The 21,404-nt window shown below is 36.7% G+C and overlaps 3 protein-coding genes across 3 annotated transcripts; all 3 read left to right on the top strand.

The window, feature by feature from the left end:
• The first annotated feature begins 2,639 nt into the window (after nucleotides 1-2,639).
• On the top strand, nucleotides 2,640-6,964 carry LOC132125282 (photoreceptor-specific nuclear receptor-like). The gene is made up of 8 exons (XM_059536609.1): nucleotides 2,640-3,021; nucleotides 3,304-3,454; nucleotides 3,741-3,844; nucleotides 3,920-4,192; nucleotides 5,381-5,562; nucleotides 5,792-6,032; nucleotides 6,152-6,257; nucleotides 6,360-6,964. Exons 1-8 carry the CDS (start codon nucleotides 2,931-2,933, stop codon nucleotides 6,490-6,492), a joined length of 1,281 nt encoding a protein of 426 aa, XP_059392592.1. The 5' UTR covers nucleotides 2,640-2,930; the 3' UTR covers nucleotides 6,493-6,964.
• A 239-nt stretch (nucleotides 6,965-7,203) lies between these two features.
• Nucleotides 7,204-14,225, top strand: LOC132124825 (uncharacterized). Its single transcript, XM_059535972.1, has 6 exons — nucleotides 7,204-7,264; nucleotides 7,908-8,014; nucleotides 8,077-8,223; nucleotides 8,329-8,425; nucleotides 8,581-8,727; nucleotides 14,107-14,225. The coding sequence occupies exons 1-6, from the start codon at nucleotides 7,204-7,206 to the stop codon at nucleotides 14,223-14,225; spliced, it is 678 nt and encodes a 225-aa protein (XP_059391955.1).
• On the top strand, nucleotides 14,164-21,107 carry LOC132125178 (cholesterol side-chain cleavage enzyme, mitochondrial-like). The gene is made up of 9 exons (XM_059536447.1): nucleotides 14,164-14,475; nucleotides 15,487-15,642; nucleotides 15,716-15,915; nucleotides 17,368-17,571; nucleotides 17,664-17,824; nucleotides 19,314-19,480; nucleotides 20,459-20,537; nucleotides 20,625-20,816; nucleotides 20,915-21,107. The coding sequence occupies exons 1-9, from the start codon at nucleotides 14,234-14,236 to the stop codon at nucleotides 21,035-21,037; spliced, it is 1,524 nt and encodes a 507-aa protein (XP_059392430.1). The 5' UTR covers nucleotides 14,164-14,233; the 3' UTR covers nucleotides 21,038-21,107.
• Nucleotides 21,108-21,404: the final 297 nt, after the last annotated feature.

Genomic DNA, 21,404 nt, shown 5'->3' with positions numbered 1-21,404 from the left:
ATCTACACTCTAAATGCTGTATTGTGAAAACAGTCACTTTAACAAAAACAGAATACACTACATTCACACAACACTGCTCTGTTAATATTACCTTCAGTACCATAAATAAAATCTCTTCTTTAAGAAATCAAAATTTTATTACAAACTATTCAAACTCCTTTGCACGTAAAAACAGCACTGTCTAGTAAACATGCTGGACTTTGGCAACACTCTCCCAAGACCCACACCTGCCAAACACACTCCAGCACGCACCTAACTTATGCCAGATATGCCAATATGCAAATCACAAATACACAGGCATTCTTGTTCACACAGGTCTGCGTTTCAAGATCTTCATGCAACAGAACTAAATTCCAGTCTCCATTTCAGAGTTCAAACGGCTCCGTCTGCTCCTTGAGGGGCCGTAATCTTTTTACACACTCGTTTAGGTCAACAGAGAGACCTCTGTCAGAAGGACTGAGACACCAGTTTAATTCCAGCCGAGCATTAAGGAGGATTCTTGGTTCACAGAGATCATCTCCTCATCAGACTGCATGCTGTCTGCCCATCATTCATCGGTTGAGTTTAACCAAACCAATTAGAGAAGAGTTCGCATCAGCCGACTCAAGATATTGATTTGTATTCAGACAAAACAAAGCATTTTGCTTTTAAAAGATCACATGATTGTGGTTCACGAGCGATCAATGAAAGAAACTCGAGAAACGGGTTTAAGATGGCATGTGTTGCTGTCTGGCTTCTGTGTGTGACCTTGCACTGCTTAAGACTTTAATAAGATAGATACACAAATCAAAAGAAAAAAAGCAAATCACTGACTTCAGCCCTCTAATTACCAGTAAATCACACTGGGGTCAGTAATTAGGCAGAGCTGGATCCAGAGAGCAGCCACCATATGGCACCGGATCCGAGTCATTGTCGGGCCCCGCGCGGCTCCCACAGACTCACAAGCGGCTAATTGTTTTCTTCCCCTGCTCCCCCTCTTTTCATTCGAGGTCTTTGTTATCTTGAGAGGACAGGTTTTATGGTAGGTTAAGCCGCTTAGCTGATTTGAAATGGGTGCTGGTGGACGCTCGAGGGGTGCAGGAGCGGACGGGACTCACTGGTGAGGACGGAGATGTGTGTTTGTGATCTGGAAGTCAGAGAGAGTCCACATTTGTGGATCTGAGAGTAGATGTTTGGCCTGCGATGCATACAAATACAATCTGGTGAATAAAAGTGTACACTAGTGTGACTCATGAAGAGAAATGCAGTGTGCTGGGAAAGTTACGTTGGAAATGTAACGTGTTACAGGTTACAAGTTACCCTATTTAAAATGCAGTAATTAGTGTTAATGTAAATAATTATATTTGATTACTTTTCCTAACCAATGTTTTCAACGGTTAGTCATTTTGAAGTCTTACAGTATACTCTATTGATTACTGTACGTCTATCCATAATCACTTGAATTAAGATTATAATAATTTAATTTTGAAGCACAGCCATCGCAAAATCAGGCGTTAGCACCTCTTTTTACTTTGAGATTGTTTTTAGGTTAAATACAGATTTAAAATCATAACATGAAATATTTTAAAGCTATGATACTTTTTAAAAAAAATCTTTGCATATGACAGGAAAGACTGACATCCAACAATGCCTTGGAAAAAATCAGTTAATCTTATCAAGTAACAAATATACATAAACCCAATAAGGAAATGAAGGTTATAGAATAAGCATGTTGATTACAATTACATTTATTTTGTAATTAAATTGCATAATTCCACTGCATGTACACTGAAATAATATTTTATTAAATGTAGCTAAAAGAAAATGTTTGCAACCACTTACCTTTTTTTTAGTAAATTCAGGTAAGTAAAAAAGAAACTATACAAGAGATTGCAAGAATATATACTTATGTATGTGTGTTTATCATGACATCATAAACATGTTATTTTAATTTTTTAATTGTCCTCATAGGTAAACATGCCACAGTCAATCATTGTTGGACACATTACTGGACATCATTTTTTTGAGTAAGGACAAGATGTAAATCCAGCAGATTTGGCTAACTGGAGCCAGCAGAGATTAGCATTGCCTCATTATTACTGTTGGACAGTTTAAGATTAAACTGATGAAATACTACAAAACACAAAGCAGATGTTCACTATAGCCTGTGTACTGTAGAAAAGAAATATGATTTTCATACGAAGAGATAATTACACAACAAAAATCATAGATATAGATTGATGTTAGCATTCCTTTATATCTGGTGTTATGTGTAGTCAAAAGTAAGTACTGTCCTTATGGATCACTGGTCATAACAGAAACAGGTGTTGACCCATGAAATCAATATTGATTTCTGAAACGTAGAAACCACTTGTAGCCAAGTCACCCGACTAACCAAAGTCTTGAAGTCAAGTGGTTTTGTGGGAAAACCTCAAAAGATAATAGATGAGAACAAGAGAGAGATAGATGGAGAGTTATGACTCAACCCCAATCCTTTGTTGGTTCATTTTCTCCACACTTGCTGTGGATGGAGCTAATGCTACTAAGTGTGACTGATTGACCCACCCCTAGATGGACAGTAAAGATTAAGAGGATGGCAAATAGGCACTTGCTTACACAGCGCTTGCTGCTAATCCCTTTGTGTTCTTTTAGGGAGCCCACGGTAGCCTCAGAGTCACTCACTGTCCAGCACCAGGAGGAGGTGACAGACCTCACTGCTCTTCGCAAAAACATCAAACAAGAAGTTCTAGACGTTAGAGACACCCAGAGTCAAAAAAAGGACCATCGGGATATAGACTGAAGGACTTTGAAGAAACATCTAACATTGGCACAATTCTTAGGACTGGACGGATCTCTCGGAGGACCCTGGGATTCCAGTCAACTTATCTGGGAAAAATATTTTGGCACCAAAAGCCAAATTCTTCTGAGGCCACACTTCTACACTAAATTGAATGGAGGATCCAATGTCAGAAATGTTCATGATACCATTTGCATCACCAACAGAGTCTTCCAGGAGCAACTCTACGGATGACAGCCAAGATGGTGAGTAACCGCTTCTTCAATTTAGCAATTTAGTAGTGGACATGCAAGAAGTTGTAAAGACTCTTGCAAGCAAGTTCCCTTCAAACTTTTTGGTATTCTTGAATTTCTGTTTGAATATCTTATAGAAAGTCCTAAAATACAATATTCTCAAGCAAGGTTAAGTTTAGCAAGTATGGCATGCCAAGTAAATGCTGTCTTGTTATTATCACCTCCTAATGATTGGATTGGGAATAAGCAATTGTGACCTGGAATAACAAATAGTTGTTTCCTATGCTTTCCCAGGTAAAAGCCCCACTCCTGGCAAGATCCTGAACTCTGGACTTCTTTGTAAAGTGTGTTCTGACACCAGCAGCGGGAAACACTATGGGATATATGCTTGCAATGGTTGCAGTGGCTTTTTCAAGCGCAGTGTGAGGCGCAGACTCATCTACAGGTGAGAAAACACCTTGTATATTCACTCTCAGAAAAAAAGCTATCAGTGGGACAGTACTCTTTCAAAAGCTACACCTTTGTGCCTTCTTTACCCATAAAGGGTGCATTGTAGTACCTTTATAGGAACATATTTGTACCTAAGGTTTACATATTAATTCATTTTGAAAAGGAACAGCTTTTCCCCAGTGATAGCTTTTGTACCTTTTTTTCTGAGAGTGTTCAAAGTTGTGAGCAGAGAAGCTTAAAGGTAGAAACTACCCTAACCTTCCTGATACTGAAATTTACAGATGTCAAGCTGGTACAGGCATGTGTCCCGTAGACAAAGCCCATCGGAATCAATGCCAGGCCTGTCGCTTAAAGAAATGCCTTCAAGCTGGCATGAACAAGGATGGTGAGTCAACGTCAAAGAATCCTCTTCCTCTTTATTGTCTTCACTTTCTAAACCTTTCCGTCCATGTCCTCTCAGCTGTTCAGAATGAGCGTCAGCCCCGCAGCACTGCTCAAGTCAGGTTAGATGCACTGGATATGGACAAGGACAAGGAGCACCTCAGCACCACCCTGGAGCCCACCTCCTCGTCCACCTGCTCTGTAATAAACCGGCCACTGCTGGGCTCCTCCAACAGTTCCAGCATCAGCTCCTCAGATACTAGCCAGCACTCCAACAGCCCCAAAAATGGACATCGCTTCATGGCCAGCCTGATGACAGCTGAGACCTGCGCCAAGCTGGAACCAGAGGATGGTAAGAAATGAGACCACCTTGATCAACCTAGAAAATGTCAAAAACACCATGCCTATGTCCAAAACCTTGGAGATCCGAAGATACATCAAATATTTGCCTAAAGCTCACTTTGAGCTTTGAATCTGTTGTAGATGTACTTATGATGTCATGGTGCCATTGAAAGCAGCCTGAAACCTCTCTAGAAAGTAATGCATTACAATGTTGTGTTACGCCCTAACAAATTAACTAATTGCGTTATGTAGCTACTTTTTATGGAAAGTAAAACATTACTTACCTTTTGTGTTACTTTTTTGTCACCTGAAGCTGGGCTTGCTTGTTTATTTTTAACAACAACAACACAAAGTTATATTTTAGGCAATTATAAAGGGCCTTTCATGCCAAAAGTGAAATTAATAAGCCTCAAGCACTTACTCCCGATTTCTTTCAGCAAAAGACAGGAGAGGTGTCAGTGAATAAATGGGAAAACAAAGTAACTTGTGTTTCTTATTTGCAAAAGTAACTATTATCTTGTCAATTTAAAAGTAATGCATTACTTTACTATTTATTTGATAAAAGTAGTCAGATTACATAACTTAAGTTACTTGTAATGCACTACCCCCAACACTGCATATTAGTACCTAAATGGTGTATTTTAGTACTTAAAAGGTGCAATTTAGTACCTTGTGAAAATGTTCAGTAGAGTGACAGCTTTTGTAGCTGAGAGTGTACCCTTAAAAGGGACACCTTTGTAATTTATTCAACCCGAAAGGTGCATATTAGTACCTTAAGAGTACTTATCACTTCTCTAAAGTATTGTGTACCTCATACACAGAATATTACTGTACCTTTAGGAGGACAACAACTATCTCGAGGAAAGTACCCATAAAGGGACATCTTTGTACCTTAAATACCCAATAAAGTTGTGAGGTAAATAAGGTAAAAAAAGATGTCCTTTTAAGGGTACTTTCCTCGTAAAAGTTGTATTCCTAAAGGTACGGTTGTATTCTGACAGTGTATAAGGTACCTGAATCCACAGAATGCTAACTGATAAATCACTGACTGACAAGATAGTGAGGCAATCGTGCCTTAGGTTTCGGGCCGGGTTCATGGCTATGGTGGTCTGCCAGCAAGACCAATGTCACTGTACTTGCCTGGAGCAGTAGATAAGTTTATGCTGGTCTAAGCTGGTTCTTTCAACTGTGTTTACAGTGGATGAGAACATCGATGTGACCAGTAATGAACCTGAAAGGAGTTCTCCAGAGTACGGCAGTGCTCTCTACCCCTCACGTGGACCAGAGAGTGTATATGAAACCTCAGCCCGCCTGCTCTTCATGTCTGTTAAATGGGCAAAGAACTTGCCGGTGTTTTCCCATCTACCATTCAGAGACCAGGTGAGAGTCTATTATTCCTTACTCTACTACCACCAGTTGAGTATTTTTCTGATTTGCTAATCAAGAAGCAGAGGGATTTCGAGCCAAAAAAACATAGTTACGTTGTTTTTCAGATATACTGTATAATAATCTGCAAGTGCCATTCAAAATAGCTAATAATTTTGATTAATCTGCCTAACTTCAACTTTCTGATTCATAAATTTTAACCCAGTGCTCTTTGTGAATTTAGGTGATTCTACTTGAGGAAGCATGGAGTGAGCTGTTTCTTCTGTGTGCAATTCAGTGGTCGCTACCTCTGGACAACTGCCCCCTGCTGTCCCTGCCGGACCTCTCACCCTCAGGACAGGGCAAGGGAAGCCCCTTGGCCTCGAATGTGAGGGTCCTGCAAGAAGTGTTTAGCCGCTTCAAGCCCCTCCAAGTGGATCCGACTGAGTTTGCATGCTTGAAAGCCATTGTCTTGTTTAAACCAGGTAGGTTTTTCCTTCTCTTCTTCCCATAAGGGGGCACAAATGATAGCATGTATTACAAGAACTGAACTAGTGGGGTATAAATGTTGTTCTGGGTGAGTAATCTTCACAATCTGTAACAGAAACAAGAGGACTCAAAGACCCAGAACAGGTGGAGAACCTACAAGATCAGTCCCAAGTGCTGCTAGCTCAACATATCCACACTCTTTACCCCAGTCAAGTCGCCAGGTGAGCAAATATACAAGCATGCCTTTGCATGAAGAAGTTAAACTGTATTTTTGAGAGTGGACATAGCCAATGCAAATTATTCTTATGAATCTCTTTTCTTAGGTTTGGCAGACTAATGCTTCTCCTTCCATCCCTTCACTTTGTGAGTTCGGAAAGAATCGAGCAACTTTTCTTCCAGAGGACCATCGGGAACACGCCCATGGAGAAACTCTTGTGTGACATGTTCAAAAACTGAGGAGCTCTTTCTGAAAGACTGTTTTTAGAGGAATCAAATCCTCAAGAATTTAGGTGCTGTGCTTTACTGCCGTGCTAGTTATGATGCCAATGAATCTGCCTGAATGCTAAAAAAGCGCAAATGCATGTAAGCCACATTATTCTTTTGCATAGGTTGCTTATTTTGTCTCATTATGTAATTTTATATGTCTCTTTTTATTTGCGTTACTGTAGTTTTTATACCTATAATATTGCTATGCATCTTCCTTATTTGGAATCTCAGATATTTGGCAAAGCCTGTTTATGTATATCATGTTGAGAATGCAAATTGCCTGTCAAGGCCATTATAATGCAATGTTATCTAGAATATGTTTAATGATCAGTTTAAAAGGAATTATTAACAAATACCCCTTTTGAAGGGGGCACTTTTGTAAAAGCTGAAAGATATGCCTCATATTTGTAGGACGTATAAATAAAATATATTATTAATCCTACTGAATTAAATTTTATTTGCAGAAGCAATCCTTTTTAATGATGATATTACCCTTCCAACCATGATGCATCTCACTTCCGGTACTCTAGAGCCCTCAGCACATGACGTCACATTAGACATCGCAAAACACTAAAGTGCTTCTTGTTTATGGCTGTCTCGCCATGGACTGAGCTCAAAATAACAATAATATCAGGTCACAGTCATCACAGAGAGAGCGGTCTCTTCTGACACGGCGTGGCAATGTTTGGAAAGTCTTCAGGCTATGAGCATCGGTGTCTGTCGCAGAGAGATTCAGTGTACAGTGACACTCCTGGACTCTTTTCATCTCATGCTGCATTCACTCACAGTGATTATGATCAGAGAGGACTTTCGTTTGATTATGTGCCTAAAGTCTCTCAAAACACACTTACAGTGCACATATTAAATAAGTAAATATGACTATAGCTTAGAACAGTATTTCTCTCTCTCTCTCTCTCTCTCTCTCTCTCTGTGTGTGTGTGTGTGTGTGTGTGTGTGCATGTGTGTGTGTGCATGTGTTTGTGTGAGGGTGTGTTTGTGTGTGTGTGTTTGTGTGTGTGTGTGTGTGTGTGTGTGTGTGTTTGTGTGTGAGTGAGTGTGTGTTTGTGTGTGTGTGTGTGTGTGTGTGTGTTTGTGTGTCTGTCAGTGTGTGAGAGTGATTAATACTTAAATACTTAAATACTTATAAACACACACACACAAACACACACACACACACACACACATATATATATATATATATATATATATATATATATATATATATATATATATATATATTCTAATAATATATAAAAAAGTCTATTTATTATTCAGTAGTTATATATATAATAAAAAGTAATTTGATTATATATATGAATAGTACTGTAGTTTTATATAATACTTATAATTTTTGATAATTATTAATTTTACACTTTTCACAACAGATAAATCTCAGGGATTGTTGTCCTGGATTTGTAACTTGATCGTAACGTTCCTGGTTTTCCTAGTTACCTTCATAACTTTTCCCATATCTGGATGGTTTGTCCTAAAGGTCAGTTCGAATCGCATTTTTAGGAGAGTTTTTGCGTTTTTAAAAGCATTTCTTAAATTCAGGTTGTACCGAACTATGAGAGGACTGTTGTTTTTCGGCTGGGCCAGATCCGTCCTCCTAAAGGTCTAGTGGTTCTGGTTCTGCCTTTCATTGATCAGTGGCAGAGAGTTGACCTGCGGACCAGAGCCTTCAGCGTCCCACCATGCAAGGTGCAATGAAACAATGATTTGTTTTTTAGTTCAATTACATTTAAAAACACATCTTTCTACACACCCAAGTATTTTGAGATTTCACACAATTTTCCCGACCAAAAGGTCACCACCAAAGACAGTGGTCTGGTGTCAGTTGACTATAGCTCTGCACTTCCTGAACCAGGCGGCTGTGTCCCAATCCAGTCAGTGTTCCTCAATTGTAAGTCAGTTTTGGATAAAAGTGTCTGTCAAATAATTAAATGTAAATGCATCTATGATTCCCTATTTTTTTCACACCAGCAGGATAAACCGAATCTCATTCTTTGGTCTCCTCAGATGGTGTGAGTTTCACTGATGAGCTGTGTTGAGCTGCAGCTGTGAGCGTCAGTCGTGTGGATGGACTGATGGATGCGGTCTGCTCCGTGCTGTCAGAGCCGCTGGTTCAGGTGCGAGCCTGTTACCGCTTTCAGATCACCCCTGACTCTGGACAGGACAACTGCTACTACGTGGACCTGACACAAGGTGAGACTGAGAGAATTAAAAACACTGTTTACCATAGAAAGTGTTGCATTACTTGAAATAAAAAAAGCAACTAAAATAAAATGCAATATAAAAACATTTTTCAGGGCAACATTTCTCACTTTCAGTTAGTTTAACTTGATGTACTAAAATAACTGCAGCTAAAATAACTGTTTAATAACTAAACAGAATTAAAATGAATTAAAGTTATATATATATATATAACAGACATCCCAACCTGCAAAAAGTCATTTCAGGGAGGTATCTCCCCCCCCAGCAGCCTTCCCTGTGCTTAGCCTCCCTAACATGTTGTGGTCCCTAACAGATATAAAAGTATAAAATATTATTTCTATAAGCTATAGGCCTATGTAATTATTCGTTAATTATGTTTAAATATGTAGATTACTTTTACTATTTATATAATCTGCTTATACAATTTATGTAAACTGCTTTTATTTATTTTCCATTGCAACTTTAAACAGGTCTAAGGAGTTTGTTGTTTTCATGTAGCCTTGGCAACTAGCCTGAATAATATGCAGATGAAATTAAACTTGTCAACTCACCTCAACATGCCTTTTGCAATCATATAACCCCCCATGGGCAATGCTTGAGCAAGACTGTCATTATGTTTGACACCTATAAGACAGGGGTACACTTTCGTTTAGTCTGCCGTAAAATGTGTCTTATACTTTTTTTGTTTTGTGGCACTCTCCCTCAGCAATGGTGCTCCTGTTTCTAGATAGACATAACTGATTAATTTTGTTCGGGACAAGAGATAAAAGCCCGCCCACACTGACAATTGATTGGTTGATTTGCAGAAACAGGCCAATCAGGATGCTCTCTGTCTTACATGCGCTTCGCACACACGCACATTAGCACACACGCAAGGTCTCTCGCTCCCTCTCCCTCTCTGCCGTGCGTGCGCTACACGGTTTCAAACAAACACAGTATCTGTTTCGCATGCGCGCTTTTGCTCGCTCGGTCTAGATTCCGGGAGATTTTAACTAATTTGCGGGTCTCAGGGAGCCGCTTTTAATATGCGGGAGACTCCCGGAACTTCCGGGAGACTTGGGATGTCTGCACAGGTGTGTTGCCTTCTGTTAGTGTGAAGTGTATTAATGCCGCACACTTTTTCAGCGGCGCTGGTTCTGGAAGTATTTATTTCTTTAGCTTTTCCTGTAGGGATTTAAGAAAAGTCTTAATTAAAGTGCTATAAGCCGTGAACCAAACCAATCGGCTACGAGGAAAATCACAACTGGACAAACTTTGATGTGAAGCAATACAAATTTTGAAAGTCAGACAAAGGTACTACACTTGTGCTTAACGAATTTAATGAGGGAAAGAATTACAATCCCATGAAGCATTGTGAAGGACATAAATTAAAAACAGAGAAATATAAAACTATCCATTCCAAGTTGTTGATTGTATGTATAGAAACAATATATATATATTTAATTAAATATTTAAGTATTTTGAGAGCGCGATTGCAACATTTGCAGTGTTTCATGGGAGTGGGCGGAGCTCAGCTCTCTGATTGGTGGAATTGTCTGCACAGCATCATGGGTAATGTAGTTTTTAACCATATATTCTGCTGTTAAATGATTAATCAAAACATAAGTTGAAACTGATGGCTTCAACAAAAGTATACCACCAGTTAGCACCCTCAGTGTTCACAGCAGGTCTGTTTAGGTCTTTGCACACCTCTCGTCCGAAATTTTTTCTCGTTTCAGGAAACAAGGTTCAGGTTAAATTTTCTGTGTTTTTGCATCCGTAGCAAAGCATTTTGATAAGAAAGTATGACAAATATGAACAAACAACAACAAAAAAAACCATACAAAATTATGGACCTTTAAGGTTAAAAAAAATCCCTATGTTAAAAAATGTCCCTAAGGAGAAAATGAATGTCATTTTCATTTCTGGAACTGTTGTGCTGTTTACCTAAACCTAAATAGGAAAAATATCATATCGTATGGAAGCATATGGGTAGCATTATTCAATTTGGGATGTTATATGCAAAATGACAATGCAATATGTAAAATGACAATGCTTTTCTGTATTTACATTTACATTTTCCAATACATTTGTGCAACGTTTGGTGCAAAATGAAAATGAAAATTAAATTACATAAATTTAATTTGCCATTTCATACACTAGTTTTAATATGTAAAATGAATACTAATTTTAACGCTTTATAAGTTGCAAAATGAAAATGAAAATGTATTACAGAAATGATTAGATATGTCTAACATGTTCAAGCAAAAACTGTGGCAAAATGATCATTTAAATGCTATTTTTCTCAAATGCATTAACACTCACAGTCAAGACACTTACGATTGCATTTTCATTCAGTGTCCCGCAATGAATGTAGCAAAATTCAATGTGCACATTGAAAATGCATTCCGAGCCGATCACGTGTCCGCCCCCTCCCGCCATGTCAATCACTGCGTGAACAAGGCGGGGCTTGAAGCACTGTAATGTCTGAAACTACACTCACTGTTAATTAACATAATATTTGAATCAGATGTAGCTGGGCACATAATTCGTGCTGCTGCGACTTGCAAGAGACCCCGTTAAATTATTTCTAGGTTGTATACTGTATTGTATAAATATTGTCCCACTGATAAAAACAGTGCAAATAGTTCTGTCTCCTTGGATAACAGTGAAGTGGAAATAAATATAGTTAAATTTATGAAATAAAATTAAATAGGATTTTTTGGGAAGGTAAGTCTGGCCAGTTAAATTAAATTATTTCTAGGTTATAGTATTGTATAAATATTGTCCCACTGATAAAAACAGTGCAAATAGTTCTGTCTCCTTGGATAACAGTGAAGTGGAAATAAATATAGTTAAATTTATGAAATAAAATTTAATAGGATTTTTTGGGAAGATAAGTCTGGCCAGTTATACAGCAACACGAGACAGACGAGTCTGAAGATCTGAGCTGAATTTGGTGAAACATTAAAGTTCTAGTCTGTGTCAATTACTCTCATAAATAATAATAATAATAATGTTACCCGTATTTTTCGGTATAAGTTGCATCAGTCCAAAAATACGTCATGACGAGGAAAAAAACATGCAAGTCGCATTTATTCAGAACCAAGAGAAAACATTACCGTCTACAGCCGCGAGAGGGCGCTCTGGGGTAGGCTACAGGAGCACTGAGCAGCATAGAGCTAATTTTACTATTTTTATTTAGAAATGTAACTATATTATTTTTTACACTTATTTATTAATGTCACACACACATACCTAGTGCTTTATGACTTAAAAGATGAGAGTGGTAAATGTTACAGACATGGAACTGTTTTGAACAAACGGTCTTGTCCATGTTCTCTCACTTGAATCCTCTTCTTGAGATTTGAGTCTCTGACCTTCTGCAAGCCCCGCCGTGTTCACGCAGTGATTGACATGGCGGGAGGGGGCGGACACGTGATCGGCTCGGAATGCATTTTCAATGTGCACATTGAATTTTGCTACATTCATTGCGGGACACTGAATGAAAATGCAATCGTAAGTGTCTTGACTGTGAGTGTTAATGCATTTAAGAAAAATAGCATTTAAATGATCATTTTGCCACAGTTTTTGCTTGAACATGTTATACATATCTAATCATTTCTGTAATACATTTTCATTTTAATTTTGCAACTTATAAAGCGTTACAATTAGTATTCATTTTACATATTAAAACTGGTGTATGAAATGGCAAATGAAAATTCTGTAATTTAATTTTCATTTTGCACCAAACATTGCACAAATGTATTGGAAAATGTAAATGTAAATACAGAAATGCATTGCCATTTTACATATTGCATTGTCATTTTGCATATTACATCCCAAATTGAATATTGCTACCCATATGCTTCCATAATATCGGAGCTGTGGCTTTTGATAGTGTTCATTCAGGTGATTTGGGTTTGAGTCAGGCTTGCAACATCTCTGAAACCCTTTCTACTGTAGTCTCTTGATGTTACTCTACCATTAATCAGTAAAGTGAGGGAAAAAGCCACAAATAAGTCAGAAGCAGATGTCTTACTGAAACAGTGGGTAAGATCAATGAGTGCAGAATATCTGGTTGCCTAGAAAGAGGATAAGAAATGCATTTTTACGCAGTAGTGTTAATTTCATTAATGAAAACTTTGATGAAAAATGTTCGTTGATGAACTTTTTTCCCATGACTAAGATGAGACGGCAATATGTTTTGATCAGTTGAACTATTGATGAAAAACTTCACTAAAATGCTCATACATTTCATTGACTTAAACAAAAACAGGACATGGTTGACTAAATATGACATTTAAAATTTACATATTTAGGCTGTATCACACTGAGGCGAATCGCTGAACGAACATTGCTTTCACAACGATTGATCGCCTCCTGCTATTTCACGCCTGCACAGTAGGTGGCGCCGATCAGCAATGCATTTTTCATCAGACATACGTCTCCTTTAATCTTGTCTGCTGCTCAGTACATTATTATAGTGTTCAGGGAGATCTGAACACCGTCATGAAGCTGGAGACACTCATCCAGCTCCTCAAGAACACATGAAGTCATTCATTATAACGCTTTCGTCTGCAGTGGTTTCATTTCAATTTAATCTTTGAGATTACAGAAATATGTTTTCTAATAAATGTATATTTTAATACAGTGAGTCTTGCATTACTGCACACACACACACACACACACACACACACACATGTAGCAACATCCTTGAGGTTTGTGTTTGTGGGTGATTCGTTGTCTTGTCCAAGGCTGGCTGTCTCTCGACCTTTGACCCGCTAACGTTTGCTGCCCTTGGACGACTGTTTACACAGAAAACTACACAAGGTTATTCCACTATAAGCCTCTTAGTGTATATATTTTTGTTCACTTGAGAAATCAGTACTCTTAAAACACACTTCTAAAGACTGAAAAAAGTGGATAATGTTTCCCTCACATTTTTCCTTTGTGTGTGTAAAAAATTAAATAAATAATCAGCCCAACTCTTTTCAACATTGATAATAAGAAATGTTTCCTGAGCAGCAAATCAGCATATCAGAATGATTTCTGAAGGATCATGTGACACTGAAGACCGGAGGAATGATGCTGAAAATACAGATTTGATCACAGGAATAAATTACAATTTACATTATATTCAAACAGAAAACAGTTCTTTTAAATTGTAAAAATATTTCAGTATTTTCTGTATTTTTGATCAAATAAATGCAGCCTTGGTGAGCAGAAGAGACTTCTTTCAAAAACATTCAAATCTTACAACCCAAAAATTTTATTTTATTAATAAAGAATATTCTGTAAATGATTACACACACACACACACACACATATATATATAGTTTCAAGTTTGTGTAAGGCGGTCCCAGTGAATTTGGGGTGGTCTCTTTGCAGATGTCCTCGGGTCACTTCATCATCATCATCACCCTGTCGTGTGGAGTGGGAAGTGTTATAAAAACACAAGGGCGCTGATGGAGCGTGTGCTGGAGAGGAGCGTCAGAGCGGGACAGTGAGAGAGGAGATGTCCCGCTGCAGTCTGAGGGCCCGTCTGGCTCCGTGTCTCTCCAGACAGGTCAGAGCTGCTCACACGGGACAGGTCCCTGTCGTCAGACAGGACAACTCTGCCGTACGAGCCTTCAGTGAGATTCCCGGACAATGGAAGAACAGCGTGGCCAATCTCTACACGTTCTGGAGGATGGACGGCCTCAGGAATATCCACCGGATCATGCTGCACAATTTCAATATGTATGGTCCTATTTACAGGTAAAGAAGACTCCTTCATTACGACTTGCTACATGACAGTCTGTGCCATATACACAAGATTATTATACCTCACACTTTCCATAACATTTTCAGTTCAACACTCAGACAACAAAATATCCAAAAACATGCCAGCAGAAAGAAATTTGCAGTATTTTATTTTTAACTACTATGGAAATAATATATAATTACAATATAAATACACATATACTGTATACTATACAATAAATATACAGTAGTATTACATTTTTTTTAACGTATGCTTTTGTATGTGTGTGAGTGTGTTATTTCCAGGCCTAAAAATTATAGAAATTAATCAAATTAATAGAAGTAAAATAAAAATATATTTCTTTTGTGAAATTTATTTATTTATTAATCTCGGATATTTTACACTGACAACTGGAAAAGTAATATAATTGTATTAATAAAATAATTTATGAATTCATAATTTTTTATTTAACCTTTTTATTATTATTTTATTCTGTAAAAATGGGTTTAATGACATAAACAGTACTAAAGATTCCCATTTGACCTGAAAAAAGTCCTTAAAAAATACATTTAAATTAATAACATTAATATTTAAAATAATGAATATTTATTACTAGTTACTTCAAATTACTAATACTTTATTATAAAAATAATTGTATTTGTATTTATATAAAATATTTATATAATTATAAAATAGTAATTATTAAAAAAAACTGAGGATATAAAGTCCATGTTTTTATTTAATTTTGTCATGTAACAACCCAATGGTTATTTGCATGCTGATTATAACAATTTTGCCCATTTTTTTTTACCTACGTATATATTTGTATACCACCACAGAAAAAAAAAACTTTTAATGTAGAAATTAAAATTAAATAGTATATATATATTTATTTGCATTTTACTAATACTACTACTACTCATAATAACACGAGAGTATAAAGATGCTTACCCTTAACAATACATTATGTACATATATACATTATACATGTAAATAATACATTATGTATTAATGTACCTGTACAGGGAAAAGGTTGGGTACTATGAGAGTGTGAACATCATCAAGCCGGAAGACGCTGCTGTTCTGTTCAAAGCTGAGGGTCATTATCCCAAGAGACTCAGGGTGGAAGCGTGGACCTCCTACAGAGACTACAGGAACCGCAAATATGGCGTCCTGCTCAAGTAGGCACCGTCTATTCTTATCTGCTAGAACACACTTACTGGAACAGTAACACATGTTGATTTGTTCCTGCAGAGACGGAGAGGACTGGAAATCCAACAGGATCGTTCTGAACAAGGAAGTGATTTCTCCAAAGGTGCAGGGGAACTTTGTGCCTCTGCTGGATGAGGTCGGTCAGGACTTTGTGGCGCGTGTCTATAAGAAGATCGAGAGGACCGGACAGAACGAATGGACCACAGATCTGTCCCATGAGCTCTTCAAGTACGCACTGGAATGTAAGCTTTCAGACGACTGTCTTATTTTAAATCATTGTACACTGAAATGTGAAAAAGTGACTAAGAAATTGAATAATTGACTAACAATTTATATATATATATATATATATATATATATATATATATATATATACACACACACACACACACACATATATATATATATATATACACACACACACACACACACATATATATATATATATATATATATATATATATGTATATATGTGTGTGTGTGTGTGTGTGTGTGTGTGTGTGTGTGTGTGTATGTATCTATCAATTATATAAATATTTATATATCATTTTTTCGTTTTATTTACAATTTTTATAACATGATACATAGTGTTATAGTTACTCCATTTACATTTAATCCAAAATAACTTCACAATGATAAAACATTGCAAATTTATGTGTACAATTTTTTTTACTATTCATTTATGTACTTAATTTATGCACAAAAAATGTATGCATACATTTTTATCATTTTAATAAATAAATTATAATAAATATACATTGTAAAATGCATCTATTGATGATATTTTGATTATTATATTATTATTACATTTTAATAATAATTATTCAGTAATATTTAAAAATACTATATACAATATTTGCATTACACATTATATAATATAATTTAATAATTTATATATTTCCATGCATACATTTTGTAAAATATATCAACTATTATCTATTGTTTTATGTTTTGTATTTTAACTGTTTTAATAAATATTTACATTATACATTATATAATAGAAAAATGTAAGCATTTTTATGCATACATTCTGTAAAATATTTCAATCGCTACATAATATTTTAATATTTATTACATTATTATTATATTTAAATAATTATTCAATAATAAACTGTAAAAAAAATAATTATAAAATGTTTACATTGTATATTATATAAATGAATAATGTGTGTATTCTTATGCACACATTTTGTAAAACATTTCAATTACTGTCTAATACCTTTAATACATTTGTAATAATAATTATTCGATAATATTAAAAATACATTATATCGCATTTACATTATGGATCACATACTACAATTTATGTATTTTATGCATACATTTTGTAAAACATATTAAGTACTACGTACAATTTTAATAATAATTACAAAATAATATTTTCATTAACTTTCTGTGTCAGTTTTAACAGCTGTTACTGGTCAGTTCTCCTCTGTAATAGGGAATTAAAAAATACATTTTCCATACCTTATAAACCAATTCATGATCTGAGACAGTAATATTTTTTCAAATATTAAAGACATATTTTGGCCTTTGAGATTTGAATTTTTGGAGATCATCATTCATTAAGGAAATGATGATATATTTAATGACATGACACTGTTGATGAAGAGTGTTTTTGTTGTTGTTGTTGTTATAATTTACATGCATTATCTATAACAGAAATGTATAAATGTGGTGTGTGTTTCTGTCAGCGGTGAGTCATGTGCTGTACGGCGAGCGTTTGGGTCTGCTGTTGGACTACATTGATCCTGACGCCCAGCACTTCATTGACTGCATCACACAGATGTTTAAGACCACCTCGCCCATGCTGTACCTCCCGCCGGCCCTGCTCCGCCACACAGGGGCCAAAGTCTGGAAGGACCACGTGGAGGCTTGGGACGGCATCTTTAACCAGGGTAACACCACACTGTTAATTAAAAATCCATGCTAAGATTTTGGCTGGAAACACCTCCACTGATTTCTCATCACTCACTGTGGTTTTCCAAAGCCGACCGATGCATCCAGAGCATCTACAGACAGCTGAGGAAAACTCCAGATGGTGATCAGAAGTACCCTGGTGTGCTGGCCAGCCTCCTAATGCTGGACAAACTGTCCATCGAAGACATAAAGGCCAGCATCACGGAGCTGATGGCAGGCGGCGTGGACACGGTACGAGAAATAATCAACGCTAGAGGAACAGTCCATTCGTAATTAATGCCATCATTCACTCACCGACGGCATTTCAAACCTCTAGGACTTTCAATCTTCAGCTGAATACAAAAGAAGAAGACATCCTGAAGTATGTTGGTAACCAATGACTTACAGTTGAGGCCAAAAGTTTTGATCCCCCTTTCAGAATGTGCAAAATGTTCATTATTTTACCAAAATAAGAGGGATCATACAAAATACATGTTATTGTTTATTTAGTACTGATCGGAATAAGATATTTACTAAACCGTATGATTTTGAGATCCATCTTTTCAGACTGAGGACAACTGAGGGACTCCTACACAATTATATATTTTTAGGCAAAATAAAAAAAAAACTACACATTTTGTTCAAAAGTTTTCACGCCCCGACTCTTGATGCATGGTTTTTCCATCTGGAGCATCAGTGAGTGTTTGAACCTTCTGTGATAGTTGTGTATGAGTCCATCAGTTGTCCTCCGTGTGAAAAGAAATCAAAATCATAGTCATTGTTGGAAAGGGTTCACGTACACAAAAATGCTGGAAAACCAAAGAATTTGTGGGACTTTAGGGATTTCTCTGAAGAACAGCAGGCAGTTTAACTGTTCAGAACAAACAAGGAACTCATGAACAACTAATGATGTTTTAGTAACAAGGTTCGGGAGGAGCGCGTCAGATACTTAGCCTAATCGACACCAGTGGACCACAATCAAGTAATCAATACCATAGTATTAATACCGCTGACTTACCTCTATCCACTGACGGTTTATCAGCATCTCTCCTCCACCCCATCTCCTCACTTCGAGTTCACTTTATAAATAGACAGGGAAGGGGGGGTACTCTAGGTTCGGGCCATTCCCAAGCTTGGAGCGCTTCCCCAGACAGCACACCAAATATGCATACCAAACCTCAGCTAATTAAATGTAAGCGTGAACTCGTGAATCACTATACAAAAAAACACAGCTGTGGATCATTCAGCTAACAACACAGTATTAAGAATATTGAACTGGGTAATTTTTGTAAATTCTTCAACTATTATTTTCTCTTGTGGACTATTTGTAAACATCTGTTATGTGAAATATCTCATTCAGGACAGTACTAAATAAACAATTACATGCATTTTGTATGATCCCTCTTATTTTGGTAAAATAATGAACATTTTGCAGATTCTAAAAGGGGGATGTCAACTTTTAAGTAAATGGCTACCCCTAACTACTTGGTTAACAACATTCTTCAAAGTATCATCTTTTGTGTTCAGCTGAAGAATGAAAGTCATACAGTTTAGTAATGACATGCGGGTGAGTAAAGTATTTTCACATAGCATTTTTTTCCAATGGAAGTCAATGGCTACTGCTAACTACTTGGTTCCCAATTTTCTGTTCTGTTCAGCTGAAGAAAGAAACTCATGCTGTTTTGGAATGATGACAGAATTTATGAACTATGCCTTTAATTGCAATATTGTTATGCATCAGACGTCTATCACACTGTTGTGGACGCTCTATGAATTGGCGCGACATCCGGACCTGCAGGAGGAGATCCGGGCCGAAATCTCAGCCGCGCGTATCGCCTCTGAAGGAGACGTGGTGCAGATGCTCAAGATGGTTCCTCTCCTTAAAGGAACCTTGAAGGAAACTCTGAGGTACACAAACACTTTCTGTTCAATTATGGGTACTGATTTTTTTATTAAAACACATTTGAACATTTGTCATTTTCTTCTAAGTTAAAGTAAAAACAAAATCAAAACAAAAGCATGCACATCACTGCAAAAACACTCAAACAGGGTGCTCGAAAAATATACTGAAAACAGAAAAAATAGGCACACCTAGGATCCAAAAAAATTATAATAATAATAACACGATCACATAGGTGTTATTACATTTTGGTATTTTGGTAGCTTAGGTGCACCAACATTCATCTGTTTTCTTAAGAAAACATTTTTATTATGAACTCTATACTGTTTAAAAGTCTGGAGTTATAAATAAATTAACACTTATATTCAGAAATAACACATTAAATACAAATGTAAATGCATTTCTATTCAAATAAATGCAATAAATAAATTTTGAATGTTCTATTTATCAAAGAATCTGGAAAAAAAAAAAAACGAGTGCAGAAACAATTTTCACTCAGAAACGTCTTGTAAATTTCACAAATAATTACAGGAAATGCCAAGTAACATGTTGAATTAAACATGAAATGTTGACGTAGAAAGAGTGAAACATTATTTACTTGTAAAATGTACTCAAATAATCTTCACTGACTTAATATGAAGACTTTTAAAGTGACAATCATAAATCATTTGAATATTCAATGTTAAAATTGTCATTTTTTTACACCAAATACAATGTTTCAAATTTCACCACAACTGACCATTTTGAAACTAATTAAGACTTTAACAACAGTTAGCTAGTTTAGTTACTAATGACACAAACAGTGTCAGACTGGAGAGCATCCTTAAGATTATTTCAAACGCCTGAAATATCAAATAACTGCATGTATTTAGGATACAGAAACACTCATTTAGATGAAATAAACTAGTGTATAAAAAAAGTACATTGTAAGAGACTTTACAATGGCCTTTACAAGGCCAAAAGTACCCATCAACTCTCTTTTGAAGGTTACATCCTGTAGCAGTGAGTCTACAAAGATACATCACTGAAGACATCGTCCTTCAAAATTATCACATTCCAGCTGGGGTGAGTTTGATTTAGAGGATACTGTACTGAGAAAATACTACTGTCTATGTACCTGTTTCCATGGGTTCATCTGTCTGTGTGCATCAGACCTTAGTTCAGCTGGGTCTCTACGCTATGGGTCGGGATCACCGGATCTTCCCGCATCCGGAGCAGTACCGTCCCTCTCGCTGGGTCCAGTCCCAGAGCCACTACTTCAGGAGCCTGAGCTTCGGCTTCGGCCCACGCCAGTGTCTGGGCCGCAGGATCGCCGAGACCGAGATGCAGCTCTTCCTTATTCATGTATGTGGATGTCTAAAGGGAGGGGCATCACTTCCTCTATACTGCCAAAGTAACGGTGCATGGATTTTCTTTATATTGTTATTTTGTGATCTGTATAGATGCTGGAGAACTTCAGGTTTGAGAAGCAGAGGCAGGTGGAGGTCAGGAGCACGTTTGAGCTCATCCTGCTGCCCGAGAAGCCCATCATGCTCACCATCAAACCGCTGATCGCCAGCCGATAGCAGAGCTGCAAACAGGAAATGATGTCAAAGACAGAATTATGAGAAAGTTCAAATATTTTGTGACTCGAAAATTTTTCTTGGCTATTCTACTCATTTGTTTCGAAGATTTTGACCTTTCTATTATTCTAAAATTGCCTGGTAATGTCTAAAATAAATTCATCTAAATATTCTAAAGACACTATATATGAATTAAGGGTGGGAATCTTTTGGTACCTCGCGATTCGATTCATATCGATTTTTGGGGTCATGATTTGATTAAAAATCGATTCACCTTTTTCCAATTTTTAACCAATTTTTCATTTACTTTTTTGTGCACATTGGACATCAAACACACCAGTATTTTGATTCAAAAACACACCAGTCTATA

Source organism: Carassius carassius, chromosome 43 (assembly GCF_963082965.1).
Source record: "Carassius carassius chromosome 43, fCarCar2.1, whole genome shotgun sequence".
Taxonomy (NCBI): domain Eukaryota; kingdom Metazoa; phylum Chordata; class Actinopteri; order Cypriniformes; family Cyprinidae; genus Carassius; species Carassius carassius.
The sequence above is the reverse complement of the archived record's forward strand: the minus strand, read 5'-3'. Positions and strand labels throughout refer to the sequence as shown.

Bases quoted from the DNA above. Each gene is read 5' to 3' on its own strand.
- LOC132125282 (XM_059536609.1), top strand. From the start codon at position 2,931: ATGGAGGATCCAATGTCAGAAATGTTCATGATACCATTTGCATCACCA. The intron at 3,455-3,740 runs GTGAGAAAACAC...TGAAATTTACAG, and splicing joins AGGCGCAGACTCATCTACAG to ATGTCAAGCTGGTACAGGCA. The intron at 6,258-6,359 runs GTGAGCAAATAT...CTCTTTTCTTAG, and splicing joins TACCCCAGTCAAGTCGCCAG to GTTTGGCAGACTAATGCTTC.
- LOC132124825 (XM_059535972.1), top strand. From the start codon at position 7,204: ATGTTTGGAAAGTCTTCAGGCTATGAGCATCGGTGTCTGTCGCAGAGA. The intron at 8,015-8,076 runs GTCAGTTCGAAT...TCTTAAATTCAG, and splicing joins CTGGATGGTTTGTCCTAAAG to GTTGTACCGAACTATGAGAG. The intron at 8,728-14,106 runs GTGAGACTGAGA...GTCTCTTTGCAG, and splicing joins CTACGTGGACCTGACACAAG to ATGTCCTCGGGTCACTTCAT.
- LOC132125178 (XM_059536447.1), top strand. From the start codon at position 14,234: ATGTCCCGCTGCAGTCTGAGGGCCCGTCTGGCTCCGTGTCTCTCCAGA. The intron at 15,643-15,715 runs GTAGGCACCGTC...TTGTTCCTGCAG, and splicing joins AAATATGGCGTCCTGCTCAA to AGACGGAGAGGACTGGAAAT. The intron at 17,572-17,663 runs GTAACACCACAC...GGTTTTCCAAAG, and splicing joins GGACGGCATCTTTAACCAGG to CCGACCGATGCATCCAGAGC.